This window comes from Phyllostomus discolor, chromosome 1 (assembly GCF_004126475.2).
Source record: "Phyllostomus discolor isolate MPI-MPIP mPhyDis1 chromosome 1, mPhyDis1.pri.v3, whole genome shotgun sequence".
Lineage (NCBI taxonomy): Eukaryota > Metazoa > Chordata > Mammalia > Chiroptera > Phyllostomidae > Phyllostomus > Phyllostomus discolor.
Genome location: NC_040903.2, coordinates 31495122 through 31514303, shown reverse-complemented (window position 1 = coordinate 31514303; position 19182 = coordinate 31495122). Strand labels below are relative to the sequence as shown.

The 19182-nt window shown below is 44.9% G+C and overlaps 1 protein-coding gene across 3 annotated transcripts in view; it reads left to right on the top strand.

Moving 5' to 3' along the window:
- Positions 1-19182, top strand: part of LNX1 (ligand of numb-protein X 1) — a 106177-nt gene that overhangs the window by 59088 nt on the left and 27907 nt on the right. For all 3 annotated transcript variants that reach the window (XM_028507918.2, XM_036020537.1, XM_028507917.2), the window contains 3 exons: positions 12884-13125; positions 13619-13771; positions 18020-18222. In XM_028507918.2, coding sequence (XP_028363719.1) covers positions 12884-13125; positions 13619-13771; positions 18020-18222 — 598 coding nt within the window. The remainder of the gene's footprint in view (positions 1-12883; positions 13126-13618; positions 13772-18019; positions 18223-19182) is intronic.

Here is a 19182-nt window from a genome sequence, read left to right as displayed (position 1 = left end):
GCATTTTCCTGTCATTTCCCAGTTTGTTATGTTTTTTTCTTTCTGGTATTCATTAATGAGTGAGGCAGGGGTGGTTGGAATTGCTGGGGACATTTTCTCTAGCAGTTTGGAGGCAGAAGATAGGGGCTAATGAGGGGGAGGAGTGTGTGGCTGGTGGTGATGTAAGAAGGCCTTGGACCCTCCGGGGTGAGGGCCTTTAGGTCTCAAGTTCATAATCAAGAGCCTCTACTGACTCCCAGAGGGTGTAGTTGCCCAAGCTATGACCTCTTTTACCAACTAACTGTTGTTTACTTCACCCATGACTACACGAAAGTGCTAATGATTTCTTTTTTTTACATATGGTTTCTGCTAGCTATGTGAGTGGCCATGTAATTTGACTCCAGGGAATAAGGGTTTTAACTTAGAGGGGGAGAAAAAGTCATCCAGACAAGGAATAATGGTCTTACCTAATGTTCTCAGACCAAAGCTATGTTATGTAGGAATGTGCAGGTACAGCCAGTGAAATGTAGAAAATAATGACCCAATCGGAACTCAGAAAGCCCCTGAAATGGGTCCTGTGCTCAGGACCAGGCTGCCTGAAAACCAGAGGAGGCGTATGAATAGATGTCGTATTGCTGTTACTTGAGTCTCTTCCAAGTAACATGAGCAGGACTTAATTAGCAAGGATGGGTCCAGCTCCAGGGTGGGCTCGGAGAGTTCAGATGGGGCTGTTTGGAAGATGATGACTGATGCATTTATTTTTGTCTTATACACAATAAAGATGCCTAGTGCTTTGCATTAAAAGGGTCATAAAATGTTAATGATGTATTTAAAAGATATAGCCTGTCTTCTTCCAAAAAAAAAAAAAAATCCAGGCCGCCTGCAATGATTAAAACACATCTGAGCCAACACAATTAAAAGTATAAACAGAAAACATCTAATAAAAGGAGCAAGAAAAACACAGCGGCTCCCAGAATCTCTCGGGCTGCTCTGATACCCACGGCTGGCCCCACGTCTGTACCACTTGCGCTGGGGGGCTTAGGGTTAGCCAGTCGAGTTGGATGTTTACTCTTATGGAAACTGTATTCTATTGGGAGTGGGGGTGTGGAGACAGTTATTTAAAAGAGAAGCAAATAAACACTCAAAATAACTGCCAAACATTTAAGTGCTAAGGAATTGGAAGTGGTGGTTCATAGGCTGGGAGTGGTGGTCTGCTTTAGACTGATGGCCACAGAAACTGTGTGAGGAGGTGACTTCCATTGTCAGCTTCATCCCTCCTGCCCACTCCGGTGTTGGCATCAGACTTCCCGATGCCCACTTGTCTCTGATCCCCAGGGGCACGGCTCAGCGCTACTGAGCCCCAGAAGTGAGGAGTGGAATAGTGGTCAGGTGTCCTGGGCTGTGCCCCCAGCACCACCCCCCGCACTTCTCTTCCTCTTTGGTTCTTACTTCGGCTCTGTCAGTGTCACGGGGGACAAAGTCTGCACGGAATCCAGTATTTCTGGCAACTACCCTGCACTTGCGTCCTTGGGGCCTTTGAATGTGACACTCACACCTAGTTGGCCAGACGAGTGTCACTCATTTTCCTAGACTCAGCTCAGGTTTCACCTCTTCTGAGAAGCCTTCCCTGATTACTGCAAGCCAAGTAATGAGCTTTCCCAACACTTGGCTCTTACCTCTAATTCTCTCTGGTAATGTAGCGTGGTGGTTTCTCTGTGTGCGCATCGGTCTCCGCAGGTGCAAACACTCGTGTCTTTCTGTGCACCCACCATGTCTCATATTACCCCGGATATATAACAATTGTGCTGGTTACTGCTTATTGAGTTTCTATGCTATGTTCCAGGTACTATTAGGCACTTTGCATGAATCTTTAAACCTCACAGTAAATAAACATTGTTTGCCCATTTCTCATCTGGGAAACAAGGGTCAGAGGAATTAAGGAACTTGTTCAGAGTCACAGAGCTCAAAGGTGGCAGACGAGAGGTCACACCAGAGGGTTTAAACTTGGATGTCTGTGCCTTTCCTACTCTGCTGCTCCATCTGTCTCCAGAGATCCCCCTTAAGTGTTCATTGATGGAAAAAAAATGCGTTTCAGATGGCTCTTAAAAACCTCTGCTGGACCAGCATAATCTAGCAAAAGACGGTATATGGTAATTACTACTCTTAGTCTTACTATATGCATAATAGTTCTAAAGTATGGAGCAAATGAAATTCTCTAAGTTATTAGGGAAGTAGGTGGGAAAAGAAAGAAGTTGAAAAGACTTACTTTCCCTTGTTCATTTGTCTCATCTGGAGTAGGGGTGTAGGGCGATGAAGGCCATGAGCCTGCTGAGGGAGAAGGGAGACTGGCTTCAGGGTCTGCATCAGCATCCCCATCGGCCACAGCAATGACATGCTATCAGGACCATGTGGGTGAATCCATCCATTTCCAGTTTGGTGGTTTCAATAAACAGAACACCAACAGGGTGGCTGTGGTCAGTTCAGTTTGACCTGTTTGCCGAGTGCATGCCCTGGGAGATCTGTGATATGCAGACCCTGGGACAGGTACCCAGGTAAGCAAAGCTTTGCCCCCTTTCTCCAGTTCTTGTTACCTATGGAGCAGGACATGCCCAAAGCCAACCAGTCAGCCAAGGCAGAGAGGACATGCCAGGAGTGACATGGAATCCATGCGCTCACTCTGTTCCAGGCACCAGTGTGAGGAAGCCATCCTAATCCCAGGGGGATGAAGGCTTTACAGTTTGGACCTATTACGTTAACTGTGGCACTAGACCAGGAGGGCATTTGGAGAAAGAGTGCTCTAGACAACAGCAGAATGCAAAGCCCCAGAAGCAGGAACATGCTTGGCAAGTGCAAGACCGGCGGGGGTTGATGAGCAAGGAATGGAAATGAAAGCAGAAATAACGGGACAGAAAGTGCAGGCAGGCCTTGCCAGGATCGTATGTTTTAGTGAAATGGTGACCTGCTGCAAAAGGGTCCTTTGGCTGCCCTGTTGAGAACAGATGGGGAAGGGGAGCGAGTGCAGGAACAGCGAAACCTCTCAGGAGGCCGTCGCACTAATCTGGGCATTGATGATGGGGGCTTGGGCCAGGATGGTGGCAGCGGAAGTGATGGGAAGTAGTTGGATCCTGGGTAGATCTTGTGGGATTATATTTCGGGTGTCAAGGGGAAGGAAGGAAGCAGGGATGACTCTGAAGTTTTTGGCCTGATTGACAGGATGGATATAAAGTGCTATTGAATAAAATGGGGGAGATGAGCCTGAGCTGGTTTGGCAGAGAAGGTTAGGGCGTTTGGGTATGTGAAGCCTGAGATGTGTACGAGACATGTAAGTGAAGACGTGGGGTCAGCAGCTTGATGTATGAGCCTGGAGTGCAGGGAGGCCTTGGGCTGCAGCCAGGCCACGGCAGGGGAGAGGGCAGAGAACCCCACAGCTTGGACTCTACTCTGTGGACCTACACAAGACTTTCTTCCCTTCTAGCTTCCACATCCTCATCTGGGAAGCGGAGGCAGTTTAACTAATATGACAGGCTAGTTAGGAGGGTAAAAGAAGACCACAAATATAAAGCATGACACACAGCACATAATAGATCAATAGACATTAGCTGTCTTCTTCCCAACCCTCTTCTGGAGAGATATAGGAAGGCATGTATTGCATGCCTGTAGTGAGGCCATGATTGACACGGCCTGGAACGTCCACAGTGAAATGTTGTGTTGGAGTGGTCAGGATGGGTTGGGCGGGGGAAGGGGAGGAAGACAGGGAGCTGGGGGATAGGTTAGGGCGTGTAGCGGAGCCATGGAGGCATGGCGTCAGGGGGGCCGGGGTAGTGGCCCCGGAGATGGAGTCGGGAGCCAAGCATGCATGACCCAGGCCCACCCTCCACCTCTGGGGTCACTAGCACCCTGACAAAGACTTTCTGTGAGCCGGAGCACAGTGGGTCCTCACTCAAGGACACAAAGGACAGAGCCTGTTGCTCTCTCACAGCCACCACCTCCTCTCCTTCAGCAGTCGCCTGGCCTGGCCCCCTGGGGGACCCACTTCCAGCAAAGTCGGAGCCACTCGTTCTGTTCAGCAGAGCAGCTGAAGCTTAAGACTCAGCTATTGGCAGGGAAACTTGCCTCCTCCAGAGCCCCTAGTCTTGCTTCTCTTTGCCTGAAAGTGAATACATCCATTAGGGTTGAATGTCTCCCTTTCCCATTATATAATAGCTTTGGGCAAGTGATTAGCTCTCCCATGAGTGAAAGAGAAACAATTGAGAATTCAATCTTATTCTCTGACTTGGATCAGAAGTGGGGCTGCGGCAAATAACAAAAGGGAACCCCCTTTCGGGCCATCTCCCCTGCACATGCACGCACCCCCGACCGCACACACGTGCGGGGCGAGGGAGCAGGGGGACAGTGAGAGGATGGCTCCCCGGAGGACTGAAAGAGAGAAATCAGCCTGACTCGCCCACGCTGGCAGTTTTATGTCATTCCCAGAAGTTGGAATTTGTCATCCCCGGAGGCTGACCTGGCCTGCAGATGTGTTGTGTTTGGCCAACACAATGGTCTTCAAAATTTTTAACTCGTGGCCAACTTTTAAAATCAAGACATATCACATTAAAAACTGGATTTTAGCTTCCAAATTGCTTGCTTCAACAATCCTGGGTTGATATTTTATTTTACTTTAATTTAATTTTATTTTTTTAATCCCTTCACCCTTTTCACCCAGCCCTTCCGGCAGCTGTCAGTCTGTTTCGTGCACCTATGAGTCCGTTACCATTTCGCTTGTTAGTTTATTTTGTTCACTGGATTCCACATAAAAGTGAAGTCACATGGTACTTGTCTTTCTCTGACTGACTCATTTCACTTAGCATAAAGCCCTCCAGGTCTATCCATGCTGTCTCAAAGAGTAAGATTTCCTTCTTTTATAGGGCCGAGTAGTATTCCATTGTGTAAATGTACCGCTGCTTCCAAATCTTGGCTATTGTAAATAATGCTGCAGTGAACATAGGGGTGCATATATCCTTTTGAATCAGTGTTTCTCGAGATTGATGTGGCTCTTAAGGGTCTTTTGTGGTCCATATAAATTTTTGGAATATTTGTTCTAGTTTTATGAATATGCCATTGGTATTTTGATAGGAATTGCATTGAGTCTATAGATTGTTTCAGATAGTATGGACATTTTAATGATGTTAATTCTTTCCATCCATGAACACAGTAAATACTTCCACTTAGTTGTATCTTCTTCCATTTCTTTCTTCAATGTCTCATAATTTTCTGAGTACAGGTCTTTTACATCTGTGGTTAGGTTTATTCCTAAGTACTTTTTTGATGCAATTGTAAATAAGATTGTCTTCTTAGTTTCCCTTTCTGATTGTTCATTATCTATGTATAGAAATGCAACTGATTTCTGGATATTTATTTTGTATCCTGCTGCTTTACTGAATTCATTTATCAGTTCTAGTAGTATTTTGGTGGAATGTTTAGAGTTCTCTATTAGCACAGCTGGCAAACACAAGGCCTGTGGGCCAAATGCAGCCCTCCACCTTGTTTTACCCAGCCCAGCACCTTGTTTCTATCCAACAGCAGCGCCTAATTATACAGTCCTAACATTACATGCGGCCCTTTGACAGCAACCTCGAGGCTGATGTGGCCCCCGGTGAAAATGAGTTTGACATCCCTACTCTACAGTATCATGTCATCTGCAAACAATGACAGTTTAACTTCTTCCTTCCCAATGTGGATGCCTTTTATTTCTTCTTCTGGTCTGATTGCTGTGGCTAGGACTTCCAGAACTACTTTGAATAAGAGTGGTAGAAGTGGACATGCATGTCTTGTTTCCAATTTTAAGGCAAAAGCTTTTAGGTTTTGCCATTGAGTATGATGTTGGCTGTAGGTTTGTCATATGTGCCTTTATTTTGTGCAGTCTCTCTGTTCCCACTTTGCTAAGAGTTTTTATCCTAAAGGTGCTGGATTTTATCAAATGCTTTTTCTGTTTCTGTTGATAGGCTCATGTGATTTTTTTTAACCTTCATTTTGTTTATGTGGTATGTCATGATCTTTTTTTTTAATTGAGGTATAATTGACATATAATGTATTACTTTCTGGTGTATAGCATAATGATTTGATATGGGTATATATTGCAAAATGATTGCAATAAGTCTAATTATCATTGTCATTATAAATAGTTATAAAATTTTGCATTGAGAACTTTTCAGATTTATTCTCTTAGCAACTTTGAAAAATACAAAAGAGCATTATCAGCTATGGCCACCGGGCTGTACAGTCCATGCCCGTGACTTAGTCATTTTATACACAGACGTTTGAACCTTTGACCCCTTCAGCCCATACCATCAGCTCCCCCCACCCCACCTCCGGTAACCACCAAACTCTTCTGTTTCTATGAGCTTGGTGTTTATTTGTTTATTTTTTAAGATTTTACATATGAGATCATATAGTATTTGTCTTTCTCTGTCTGGCTTATTTCACTTATTTCTTTGTCTGCCCTCAAGGTCCATCCATATTGTCACAAAGGGCAAGATTTTATTTTTTTTAGCTGAATAATATTCCATCACATGTGTGTGCATGTGTATACACGTGCATGTATGTGTATGTGTGCGTGTGTGTGTATATACACACACACACATATACACACATACACACACAGATGGACACAGGTTGTTTCCACATTTTAGCAATTGTGAAAATGCTGCAGTGGGAATGCAGAAACCTCTCAAATTACTGTTTTTCATTTCCTTGGATAAATACCCAAAAGTGGAATTGCTGAGTCCTATGGTAGTTCTGTATGCAATTTTGTGTGAAACCTTCATACTGCGCTCCGTAGTGGCTGCACCACTTAACTTGCCCGTACGTGCACAAGGGTCCCCTTTTCTCTGCGTTCTCACCAGCACTCGTTTGCTGTCTTTTTGTTAACAGCCATCCCAGCAGGTGTGAGGTGCTATCTCACTGGTTTTAATTCGTGTCTCACTGATGACTAGCGATGGTGAGCATGCTTTTATGTACCTGTTGGTCACGTCTGTGTCTCTGGGAAAATGTCCATGCAGATTATCTTCTCATTTTTAATCAGATTTTTTTTACTATTAAATTGCATAAATTCTTTATATAACGGGGGACCCCCAAAACCTGGAATTTATCTATTAAAAATTGTGTATTTATTCTTACACGTTTAAACTACAGTCACCTCCAAATTCTTCTCCATTTGATGCAATGCACCTATCGAGAGTTTTCCTCCGCTGCTCAAAGCAGTGTTTGAACTCACTGATTTTGTTGCTTTTTAGTGCTTCTGCCATTTTTTGTTTCACCTCTTTTACATCAGCAAACCATTTCCCTTTGAGAACTTTTTTTCATCTGGGGAAACAAAAGTTGCTTGGAGTGAAATCGGCCTCAGAGGTCATGCCATTTTTTGCCCAGAACCACGGAAGGTGCAATGCTGTGTGTGCAGGTGCGCTCGTAAATCAGCCATCATGAATGGGCGAACATGTTGAAAGTCTTCAAAAGAAATTCACCAAAGCCAAACACAGCCTCCCACAATAGTTCCAGGTGGTACACTGGTACAGATGGGTTCCTAGAACACCTAGCAGGGGAAACCTGCAGTAAAGGGGCAGTACAAGGGGCCTGCCCTCCAGAAGGTAATTCCATGGTTTTTTGGGGGGACCCTCTTGTATTTTGGATATTAACTTCTTATCAGATATATGACTTGCTAATATTTTCTCCCAGTCCACAGATCAGGAGTGTCAAACTCATTTTCACCAGGGGCCACATCAACCTCATAGTTGTCTTCAAAGGGCCGAATGTAATTTTAGGACTGTGTAAATGTAACTACTCCTTAACAGTTAAGTGAGAGGTGGGCACTGCCGCTGGTTGGAAACAAGGTGCCAGGGTGGAAGGCCAGACTCGGCCCGAGGGCCTTGCGTTTGCCACCTGTGGCTTAGATTGTCTTTTCATTTTGTTAATGGTTTCCTTCACTGTGTAGAAGTTTTTTAGTTTGCTGTAGCCCCACTTGTTTAGTTTGCTTTTGGGTCCTTTGTTTTGATGTCAGATCCAAAAAAAAATCGTTGTCAAGAGTAATGTCAAGGAGCTTATCGCCTATATTTTCCTCTAGGAGTTTTACAGTTCCAGGTCTTGCACTCATGTCATTAATCCCTTTTGAGTGAAGTTGTTAATGTGGTATAGGATTGTGGTCCAGATTCATCCTTTTGCATGTGGCTGTGCAGTTTCCCGACACCATTTATTGAAGAGACTGTCTTTTACCCTTTATATATTCTTGATTCCTTGTTATAAATTAATTGGCCATATGCGTGTGTGGTTTTACTTATGGTCTCTCTGTTCTGTTCCATTCATCTATCTACATGTCTGTTTTTGTGCCAAAACCATACTGTTTTGATTACTGTAGTTTTGGTGTCTTCTGTGGTTCCATACAAATTTTAGGATTGCTTATTCTTTTCTATAAAAAATGCCATTGGAATTTTTATAGAGATTGCATCAGATCTGTAGGTTGCTTTGAGAATATGGACATTTTAACAATGCTAATTCTCCTAATCTATGAACATGCAATATTTTTGCATTTATTTGTGTCTTGATGAAAGTTTTCCGTCTATAGCTCTTTTACCTCCCCGGTTAAATATATCCATAGTTATTTTATTCTTTTTTGATAGAATTGCTAATGGGATTGTTATTTTAATTTCTTTTTCTGAGACATAATTATTAGTGTTAGAAATGCAACATATTTCTGCATATTGGTATGATAGCTTCCAACTTTACTGAATTTATTAGTTCTAACAGTTTTTTTGGTGGTATCTTTAGGGTTTTCTATAGATAACCTCATGTCATCTGCAAATAGTGATAGTTTTACTTCTTGCTTTCCAAAGTAGATGTCTTTTATTTCTTTTTTTTTCCCCCTATTGCTCTCGCGCTGGTCTCCGTGAGGCAACGCTCAGCCAAGCCTGTCGGCGGTGCAGGCTGTTGTGCCCTTGAAATGCTGTTGCCGTGGTCCTCCCCTCCCAGCCTGACCTCCCTCATTTCCTCACCCGACTAGCATATGAGTTTGCAAGCCTCTTTTCAAGTAGGACCAGCCTGGGCAATTAATGAACTCAACATGAGGAGCAGACTCGATGTTTACCTAATTCAGAAGTGAACTGAAAAAGCAAGAATGTGAGGGAAGTTAGATCAAAGGGAGGTTGTAGAGTCACCCAGACTGTTATGATGAGGGTATGGAGGCTCGCTTTCTTGTGGACAGCTTTTATTCTTCCATCATAGGGATAGTTCACCGTCAGAAAGGAGCGCTCCCCTGCAGGCCAGCCTGTGCTGCCCGCTTGGCTGAACTCAGTGGGGGGCACACCATCAGAGCCTCTGTGAGTTATGCCTGGGGTCCAGCCTGCTTCCGGTCAACTCCTGTTAACAGCGAACTCGTGGGATCAGGACGTTTTGCAGGAAGGGAGTTTATTTTCTCTTCTGGCTCCCCACCCTGGCAGAAAACGACAAACAGTATCAGCGTTCTTATATTAAGGCTGACCTGCCTCTGTTCACTTTAATCAGGATCCCGACTCCATTATTGAGAACAACAACAAAAACAATGATTTTTCGGAGTTGCTTTGTTGCATAGACAGCATATCAAAAGTGCATGGTTTGTTTGAAAAATGGTTCTCCATGTTCCTTATGTTTGCCCTTCAAGTTCATGGCCATCACCCATCACCACCTGAGAGTACTTACTGCTCAGGATATCTTAAAGGGGGAGCAAATCCTGCTTGCTTTGAACACAGCCCACGGTTCATAGTATGTTCCTGTACTAGCCCATGCTAATCAGCTCTCCCCTCCCCTCCCCTCCTTTGTGCTTGTAAATCAAGAGGCCCCAGTACTAGTCGACTCAAAAGTGGTAATTAGTGAGTACAAGCCGCTACTTTCCTAGATCACTCTGTGCCTCAGATTGAGGCGAGGCCAGGAGACTGGAGTAGGCGACGTTACACAAGTATGAGTTGCTTTAACAGAACCTTTTTTACCGAGGCTTATGAGCCAGAGCAGTTAAGCCTGGGTTCTGTATCCTCTCCAGCTGTTGTAAGGATAGCCGTGCTATGAGGCCACAGGGAAGGCTTCCTTACCCGTTTTATGAGGTTTTCCTTTCCTGGACTCAACTGTGCCTTCGGAACGCCAAGGATTTGAAAGAGCAATGGCTTTTTTCATGGTATAGTCTTGCGATTCAGATACTTTTACATACTTTAACCTTCCTGATGAATGAGGAAGAATAGGATGCCACTTTCCCCATTGGAATATGCTCTGCCCCCCGCCCCCCGCCTCCCCCCCAGCAAACGATGGTTTGTGCCTTCGCCTGCCATGTGTCCAATGGGAAAATTCATTTCCTGCTCTGGTGGGGCACATGGTTAAGGGCAAGGGCATTGCTGCCCCACGAAAAGAGACTCTTTCCAGTCCAGCTAAAGGGGAACTTCCTTTCCTTGCATTGCTGACTAAATAGTGCTGGCTTGCACAGAAGTGTTCCACTCGTGTATTTATGACTTTGGAGCTGCTCAGATGCATGCTGGCTTTTACTTTTTCCCATCACGCAGTGTTTCTTCCAATTTTGGAGTTTCCCATATCAACCACTTTGCTGTTTTTAAGCAGAATAATTCTGAGCCAGAGTAGCTAATCAGAACAGTAAAACCTCATCAGTTCAAATAGGGAGCTTGAACGCTCTCAGTGAGGGGAAGGCTAGCCTTAGAAGCTGGAAGCCTGTTTCATCTTAAATAAGATAAGGGTGCAGGGTTATATAATCAAAGGCCTTTTTCTACTAAACAGTAAAACCACATTTCATCAAATCTGAGGTGCCATTGATTATAAGAAACATTATATTTCATATACCAACAAGAAAAGAAAAGAAAAAAATCTGCCACTGGTTAAATTATCTCAAAACAGTTGCAAAGATATCCCTGTGACGTGTGGGTTGGTCACATCAGACACTTGGGCCTTTGAAATCCACTCAGACAAATTGCTGACTTCTCCTGCCCTCTAGTTGTGTTATTTGGCATAAAATAGGTCGATCCTTTTGAATGATCTCAGTAACAAAATGTAACACCACTTTTCATCTTGGTGGGGGGTATCTTTCTTTCTAAGCAAATACAGCATTTGCTTTTCTCACTGCAAAAAAATGTGGAATTCCTGTCCTCCTTCTAACTATGAATATTTGCTTCATCGATACAAAATTCACATGCCACTACTGTTTTTGAGAGTTTCTATAGACATGGTAACTTTTCATTTCAACACTAATCAAAATGTAATCTTTGTAAGACATTTAATGACAATTAAGCTCAATGTCATAGCACCGAGAGTGGATGTAACTCAACAGAAGTGACCAGGTGGACCGCTGTGACCACGTTTGGCGTGCTGAGGCAGGGGCAGCCACACCGTGACCTCGGCTTGCACAGAAGCTCTATATGACCCACCAGTCACCCATGCGTCCTCATCTCAGAGAAGTCAAAGTGTGTAAAAACAAGCACCTTAGAAAGGATAAATTATGGAAGTAGCTACAAAATGGCTATGGAAATAGCCACTGAAAACTTAATATCTATCTGACAAGGTACTAAACTCTTGACAAGACTTAAGGTCAACGAGACCTCTCAGCAAGCCAAGACGTAATGTGCAGATTAGACAGCAGAACGAGGCTGACAGAGTTGCCCCAGATCACACAGCCAGGCAAACTCTAAAGCAAGGACTCTGCTCTGGGCAACAGGCCCTTCTGTCCCCCAGCTCTGTGTTTCCCTGGGCCATGTAGATACTGTGTGCATATTGAGTGGGGACGTTGCTTGATTCTGTCGACTTTCAAGTGTCTTACATGTGAAGCATCACTCCAAACAGGCTCTCAAATGGGTTATTAAATATCAAGTGTGTAAAATATCTCAACCAATAAGGTTTTGTGTAATGAATTGATAAGTATGTATATAGACTAACAGGCACATCCATTATATGCAATGGCCACTTCTTAAAGGGGCTCACCCATATCACTTCTGCCCTCACAATGAGTGCGGAAGCTGGTGTGGCTGTCTGTGGCTCTTTCCTCTCCACCATGCCATGGGATGGTTAAGTTACCACCATTTTCTGACCAAAACCCTATCTGAGAGCTGAAATGACTTGCCCAGTGGCACATGGAAGTACATTGAAAGCAAAATGTAGATCTAGACCAACTCAAACTGTGGTCTCCTGGCCCTTGAGCCTGCTGTTTAATGTGGATAGTAAATGAGTACAGATAATTACAGCATTTTTTCCTTTAACACCATGGGTGTTGTTTTACTCTCCCAGTGTTAGAAGACATGACAATGAATGAAATTTTTCAGTGCACAGGGGCCCCCAGCCCCCATGCCAGCCGGTCTGAGGCCGGCCCAGATGTAGAGAAGGGAGGCTGGTAGGGCTACCTCTCGAGAACAGCGATGATGAGTAAAGTCCTGTGGCTTTGTGGCGATGGTGGTGACTCTGTTTCCGTGGACAGTTAAGTATGGAGTCTGGGGGGAGCTGTGGATTTATGTTTGGTGCTTTGGGAGCTAAACCCAAGAGGACTGAGAATGTGACTGGGCACTTTTGTGGTCAGATAAACACCAGCAAGAAGGAATTAATTACCAAGTCCAAATAGTTCCGGGTCACCAGTCTCAAGCCCTAGTCTCCTAGATATGATGCAACTTCCACAAGTTTGCATTTCACTGTAGAGATTGCTTTAAAACAATGCAATAAGCATCTTTCAAATTTTTTTCTCAAATTATGAATTCATTTGGTTGGCAAGTGTATACTGAGTACATGCCAGTGAAAGGGGAGGTAGGTGTAGGAGTGAGCGAGTCAAGCTCTGAGAAGGGCAAGCATGTCTGTGTACAGAGGCTGGTTGAATGATGAACAAAGCCGGAGCCGTTTCTCACGGGCACTGGTCCTGTTGCAGCTGTAAAGGTGCCTCGCACTATGGCCTGGCCAAAGACAGGAAGAGGCGCTCTCAAGATGGCCATCCAGACAGCTGCGCGAGCCTCCCAGCAACAACACTCTTCCCTGAGGTTTCTGCAGCTGCCACCATCGCCTTAATGACCGACGAGCCTGGCCTGGACAACCCTGCCTACGTGTCCACGGCAGAGGATGGTCAGCCAGCAAACAGTCCGTCGGACTGTGGCCGGAGCAACCGAACCAGGGGTGAGGCAATGGGCAGTTGTCCAGGGATGGGCCCCTTGTCTTGGGATGGCCCTCCGTGGGATATCCACTGTGGAAAGTTCTTAAAATATTTTTTTAAGGAGAAATCATTCTGGGTGTTTTGGCAGCAATTCTCCAAAGTGAGATGAAACTACCAGTACTTCTGATCATTAAAAATATGGATAGTCTGAGTGGGTGGTGGGTTGAAGCCAGACCTAGTGATTCATCACCCAGCAGTGCCAGTGCCTGCCCATCGGCGCTGCCCAGGAAAGGTGCAGCTGTATTCAGTCTCATCCAGGGAAAAAGAAAAGCAGACTTTTAAACAAGCCATACAGGGTCAATGCGGCACACTTAGAAAACATCCCTAAGCAGCTCTATCGTCCTACCCCCTAGCAGAGTCCCTGTTCGGGTTTTACTGCACGATCCCTCACCAGACATGCACATAAAAGAGAGTTTCTGTGCCTTGTAGCGACTGTGCCTTCTCTCTGTTCCTCAGCACGGCCCTTTGAGCGATCCTCTGTTAGAAGCAGGTCGTTTAAGAAGTTAAATCGAGCTCTGAGTGTTCTTCGAAGGGCAAAGAGTGGAGCTGCAGTTGCCAACCAAGCTGACCAGGGCAGAGGAAACTCTGAAAGCACCCCTTTCCCTGAAGGTAAGCAAACTCCCCGCAGGCTGGGCAGGGCTGGTCTCCCAGAGCGACTTCCGGCACGATGACAACCTGACCCCCACGCACTTTCTGTGACAACTCTCTTCCCTGGGATACAAAACATTTCTTACCTTGATTAGCCTCCTCGTCACATAAGCCACTGCAAACAGAAATTATTGCTCTCTTTTTATATAGGCTGAGGGAAAAAATGTTAGAACTCTTACCTTCAGGTTCTAGCTTCATACATACAAAGGATAATTGCAGTTAGTAAGGGAAAAGCAGTTAGAACAGTGCCTGGCCCAGAGTACATGGTACGCAACTACTTGTCCGTATTACCACTATGTATGCATATACGATACACGGTTCTGCGTGTTCCCATGCATGAACTCATGCAATCCATCCAGCAGCCCTGTGAAGTAGCTGTTCTACAGATGAGGAAACTGAGGCACAGGGAGGTTATTTAGTTTGCCCCAGGGTACCTTGCCGCAGCCCAGGTAATGCGGCTCTAGGATCCATGCAGAGTTGTTATTGGATCTTAGATCCTCTGAACTTTCCCCGGTGTAAATGGAGCTGAAGAAATGTTGTCCTTGTTCCTTCTTTCCATTTTGTGTTAGAACTTTAGGGCAGGAATTACAGTGGCTTAAAAAAATGAGCTTTTTCTTTGTGCTAGGTAGTGTTCTAAGTCGTTTAGACATCGCGACAACACTGTGGGATCACATGCAGTTTACAGATGGGGAGGCAGACCCAGAGACCTTGGGTCACCAACCCGAAGTCACCCAGCTAGAAAAGGGCACACCTGGGGTTTTCAGTTAGGTCCTCCGGCTCCAGAATCCACTTCCTAACCACTACCTAAGTACCCTTTTCTCCTGGGGGTTTGGAGGTAGAGTCCAAACCACTGTCCGTAGCATGCCTTCAGAGAATGTATAAGCAATCTTGTAAGACCCTTTGCTCACTTCCCACTTCCCACCCTATACACACATTATTCTGAACTTATTATCACAGTCCTGTAAATACTGTCTTTTGCCCACTTCTGTGACATTGTCCAGCCTGCACTTTCACTCTCCTTCATCTGGCATTCTAATGCCTTCTTCCACCATAGGCTTTGCCTCCTCCTTGAAGTCCTCCTTGATTCCCTCAGTCCTTGCTCCTTTGTTTTCTTAAAGCACCTGGATCTCTATTACAGCAATGATCACCTTTCATTGTAAATGAACCTATGAGGGCAAGGGTTCTCCTTTTGAGCCGGTGTGTTCTCAAAGCCTCACACGATATCTGGTGTATAATGGCGTTCACTGGATGTTTGTGCAATGAGTAAGTGATATGATTAGAACTTCCCTTCCGCCAGTCTTCCTTTCCTATTCAAGGCTCTTTAATTACACTCTATATAACATCTTCTCTTGCATGAAGAAGAATTATTTGCATGTTTATTGCAGAAACATTTTTCATACGAGGTTACTATGTTTAAGGCACAAACCAAGGCTCAGTGATTTTTATATGAAGATGATAAAATCCAGGTCCTGGCTCCAAGAAGTTCATTCAAGAATAGAAAATAGAGTGCCATGAAAACTCATGTGTAGAATTGTTGTAGAACTGGAGCTGAAGAGGGCAGCCATGTCCCGTGTGCAGGGCCTTTGAGGGGGAGAGAATGGACTTCCTTAGATGCTCCGGGAAGCCATTTCTCTGGGATAGGACGAGGCACTAAGACCCAGGGAGGCCGGTAGTGTATCTGGTGAACTCTGGATGTACAGTTATCCATGCTTCTTATGTCAGTAAGGAGACTGGCTCTACTACTTATCAGCTGCATGACCGGGTTACTTAACTTTAAGCTTCAATGTTTCGTCATCTAAAAAAAGAACAATGATAATCATTGTCTACTTCATAGGATTCTTAGGACAAAAAAAATACACCAAAAACAAGCAAAAAAATTATGCATGCCAATTGCTTAGCTCAGTGCCCAGCATATAATACACTCTCAGTAAATAATGTTCTATCCCTTAGTCCTTGAGCGAAGATAGAATATTGAACAAGTTTGTTTTCTAGACTAACACAGTGTGACAGTTTAAAAATTACCATAGCACTTTAAGGTCACTGGGGTCTCACTGATGTGGCCCTAATTATCATCATTTACAAGTGTGGTTGGGTGTGTCCACTCAGATTATCAAATCAAACATCCTTGAGTGGTTGAGGTTGGGAGTATGGTTTTTGTAAATCTGCTGGGAAGGAGGGGAAGGAGGAAAGAAAGAAAATCAGCAGCTTGATTTCCAAATCTTTCCTTGCTCAAAGTAATTTTTAAAATTTCTATTCCCTTGTCACCAAACCTGTTCCAACACATGCCTGGGGAGTGCACTACTTAAAGTAGTCACAGTAGCAGAACATTCACTGGACTCAGTCGCCTGGTGCTGTTGGCACAGGACCTGGCAGAGCAAGCCGGCTGCCCACAGCTTCACAGCAAAGCCAGTCACTTACTTTAAATTCCATCTCAGTGGACGGGAAGGGCCCGCATTTGTGTCTCTGGCTTCCTCTGGCTGCTGAAGTGCTGTATTTATCATGTTGTACAATACTTAGAAATAATTTTAATTCTTTCTGTATTGTTCCTAGAGAGTTGAGTGCACATTAGTGGATTCATTGTTCATTAGGGGAAATGGACTAAGGTCATTCGTTTTGATAATACTCACAAAGAGTGTATTATGCAGAACCAGGCATGCGGTCTTGATAGTTCCAGATGACATAATTAAGGGAGAATCTTGGGCAGTTGTCAGCAGCTACAGGAGACAGAAGCATCTCTGCTCTCCTCCAAGTGACCCAGGAAAAATGCTTCATCCACCAAACTGGGTATAGCTGGGCTGGCATTGGATGGAGTCCCCTCTGTACACCTCCAGTCAAACCAGGTAGCAAGCAGTGCCAGTTGGCGCCACTGGCTTATAGGTCTGTAGGGCAAGTCCCCTGTGGGACTGTCACCTCCTGGTTGTGAACCCTGGCCACAGAGAAACCTGAGAGAGGTGACACGAAGGCTGGTCATCTGGAGCCCTGGGTTCTGACCTGGCTCCAGTGACCACCAAACTTTGTGTCCTCCAACCAGTTACATCCCTTGCCCTCTCTGAGCCCAAATGTCCTCATTTGTAAGATCAAGGTTTCCTTGCTTTCAAGCTGCATGAGGACTGGAGCAGGTCCGTGTGAGCACAGCGGGGTGGGAAAGGGGAGTCCTCAGTTAAAAGAGAAAGTTCGAAATGCCAGCCTCGATGACCTCTGAGTCTCCTCCTACCTCTGCATTATGGGTAGTCATTCTGGCAAATGAGGGCCAAACCTCTTAAAGCCACCAACCAAACCTGGGGCTCTTTGCTTGATCACGAATCAGGCTGTTTGATTGACTTCTTTTATTGACAAAAGTATCTGATGGAGAGAGGACTGGTGAGTTGCTAAGCCTGAAAAGCAGGGACTTTCAGGAAGAAATCTTCAAAATGATCTGAGAGGTCAGAAGAGCAGGTTTGTTCTCTTGTGTTCCTTGATAAGTAAGTGATGACAATGCAGTCCATTCCGTAAAGATGGGTTGATCATTCATTCACGCTTGTTCACCCCAACATCGGCTGACGTCTCCTGTGTGCAGAGGTTTGTATACAGAACTCCAGAAGTGCCAGAAATCACGTCCTCAAGGATCACAGAGTTCAATGGGAGCTATAAGGAATGGGCATGAAAGCCCTGGCTGGCTTAGCTCAGTAGTTTGAGCTCGGGCTGCAAACCAAAGTGTCACAGGTTCAATTCCCAGTCAGGGCACATACCTGGGTTGCAGGCCACAGCCCCCAGCAACCGCACATTGATGTTTCTCTCTCTCTCTTTCTCTCTCCCTTCCCTCTCTAAAAATAAATAAATAAAATCTTAAAAAAAAAAGAATTCATTCCTTTAAAAAAAAAAGAAATGGGCATGAAAAATAATAGAGGGTTGAATGTCAAGAGAAATAGAAAGTTTTATGGGAAATGGGATGTTCAGAGAGAGCAGGGAATGGGGGGATCAGGGCAAAGTTTAATTGGAAGGAATCATGTCATGCAGGCCTTGAAGGAGAAATTGGGTTTAGGCCTAGAATAAAAATCATTCCAGGCAAAGACACCTATGCTGGCATGGAGGAAGGCAAACAGAGCGCAGGTGTGAGGATCAATGCATAGTTTTTAGTTTGGCTGAAACCCACGTTTGGCAAGAAGAGGAGTGGTTGGAAATGTCCACCGGGTGGGTATCTTAAATAAATACTGTCTTTGTCCATTTTAGTCTTTCCAAGGTTGTATCACCTGATTCCAGATGGCGAAATTACCAGCATCAAGATTAACCGAGTGGACCCCAATGAAAGCCTCTCCATTAGGCTTGTGGGAGGCAGCGAAACCCCGCTGGTCCACATCATCATCCAACACATCTATCGTGATGGGGTGATCGCCAGAGACGGCCGGCTACTGCCCGGCGACATCATTCTAAAGGTAGAGATTGTGGCTGTGAGGCCATTAAGAAAGGCTTAATAAAATCACTTCAGATCAGTTAACTGGCAAATGGATGGATGGATAGATGGATGGATGGATGGATGGATGAAAAACTGAGTGTGGAGCAGCTACTTCCCTTAATTACTATGCTGATATGCTCCTAATGTGAGAGTTGTAATGTAACTGAGATGTCTTTGCCCCTCTCTGACTTTCTCATTCTTCCACCCTCCTTTTGCTCTGTGTATAAATGTTTCTGCCTCTAGCATTTTGTCTGTCTTCCCCTCCTTCCTCTTTCTTCTCCTCTCTAGCTTCTTCTTTCTTCCCCCCCTTCCCTTCCCCTCCCTCCCCACCCTTCCTTCTTCTCCTCCTCTCTCTCCTCCTTTCCACTCCTTCCTCCTACTTTAACAGCAACAAAGTAATGTAAAGCTGGAGCGTATACCTTCTGAAATTGTTTTTATAGTAGATTAATGGACCACTTTGTGTTTTATCTAATCACTCGCATTCATTCATACACAGCTGTAACATAAATTTCCTGCAGCTTAATGGCCCTCCATTAAAAAAAAAAAGTCCCTAAGATACTCCGCCAACCCACAGGCGTTCCAGGGAGACAGGTGGCGGAACAGAATGCTTTGGGCATTGCCGTCCTCTGAGGCTCGGTTGAGGGGAAGGACATTAGGGAGGAATTTTCCGAAGAAGAGAAAGGATAAAGGAAGAGTTGCTTATCAGGCAGAAGTCGAGCGTGTGCCAAAAATGACAAGAAGCTTCTCCCTTGTCATATATTTCCTGTCTGATACTCAGATGACAGTTTCGTCCCGCCCCTTCTAGGTTGCTGAGGGGCCAGCTTCTGACACATCGTGAGCAGTTTCTTTGGCAAGAAGTTCTTGTTCTTTGGAATAAGAAAAAATTTAAAGCACTTATCGTAGAAACACTGAAATTCCCAGTGGCCTTCGCGGGCGGAGC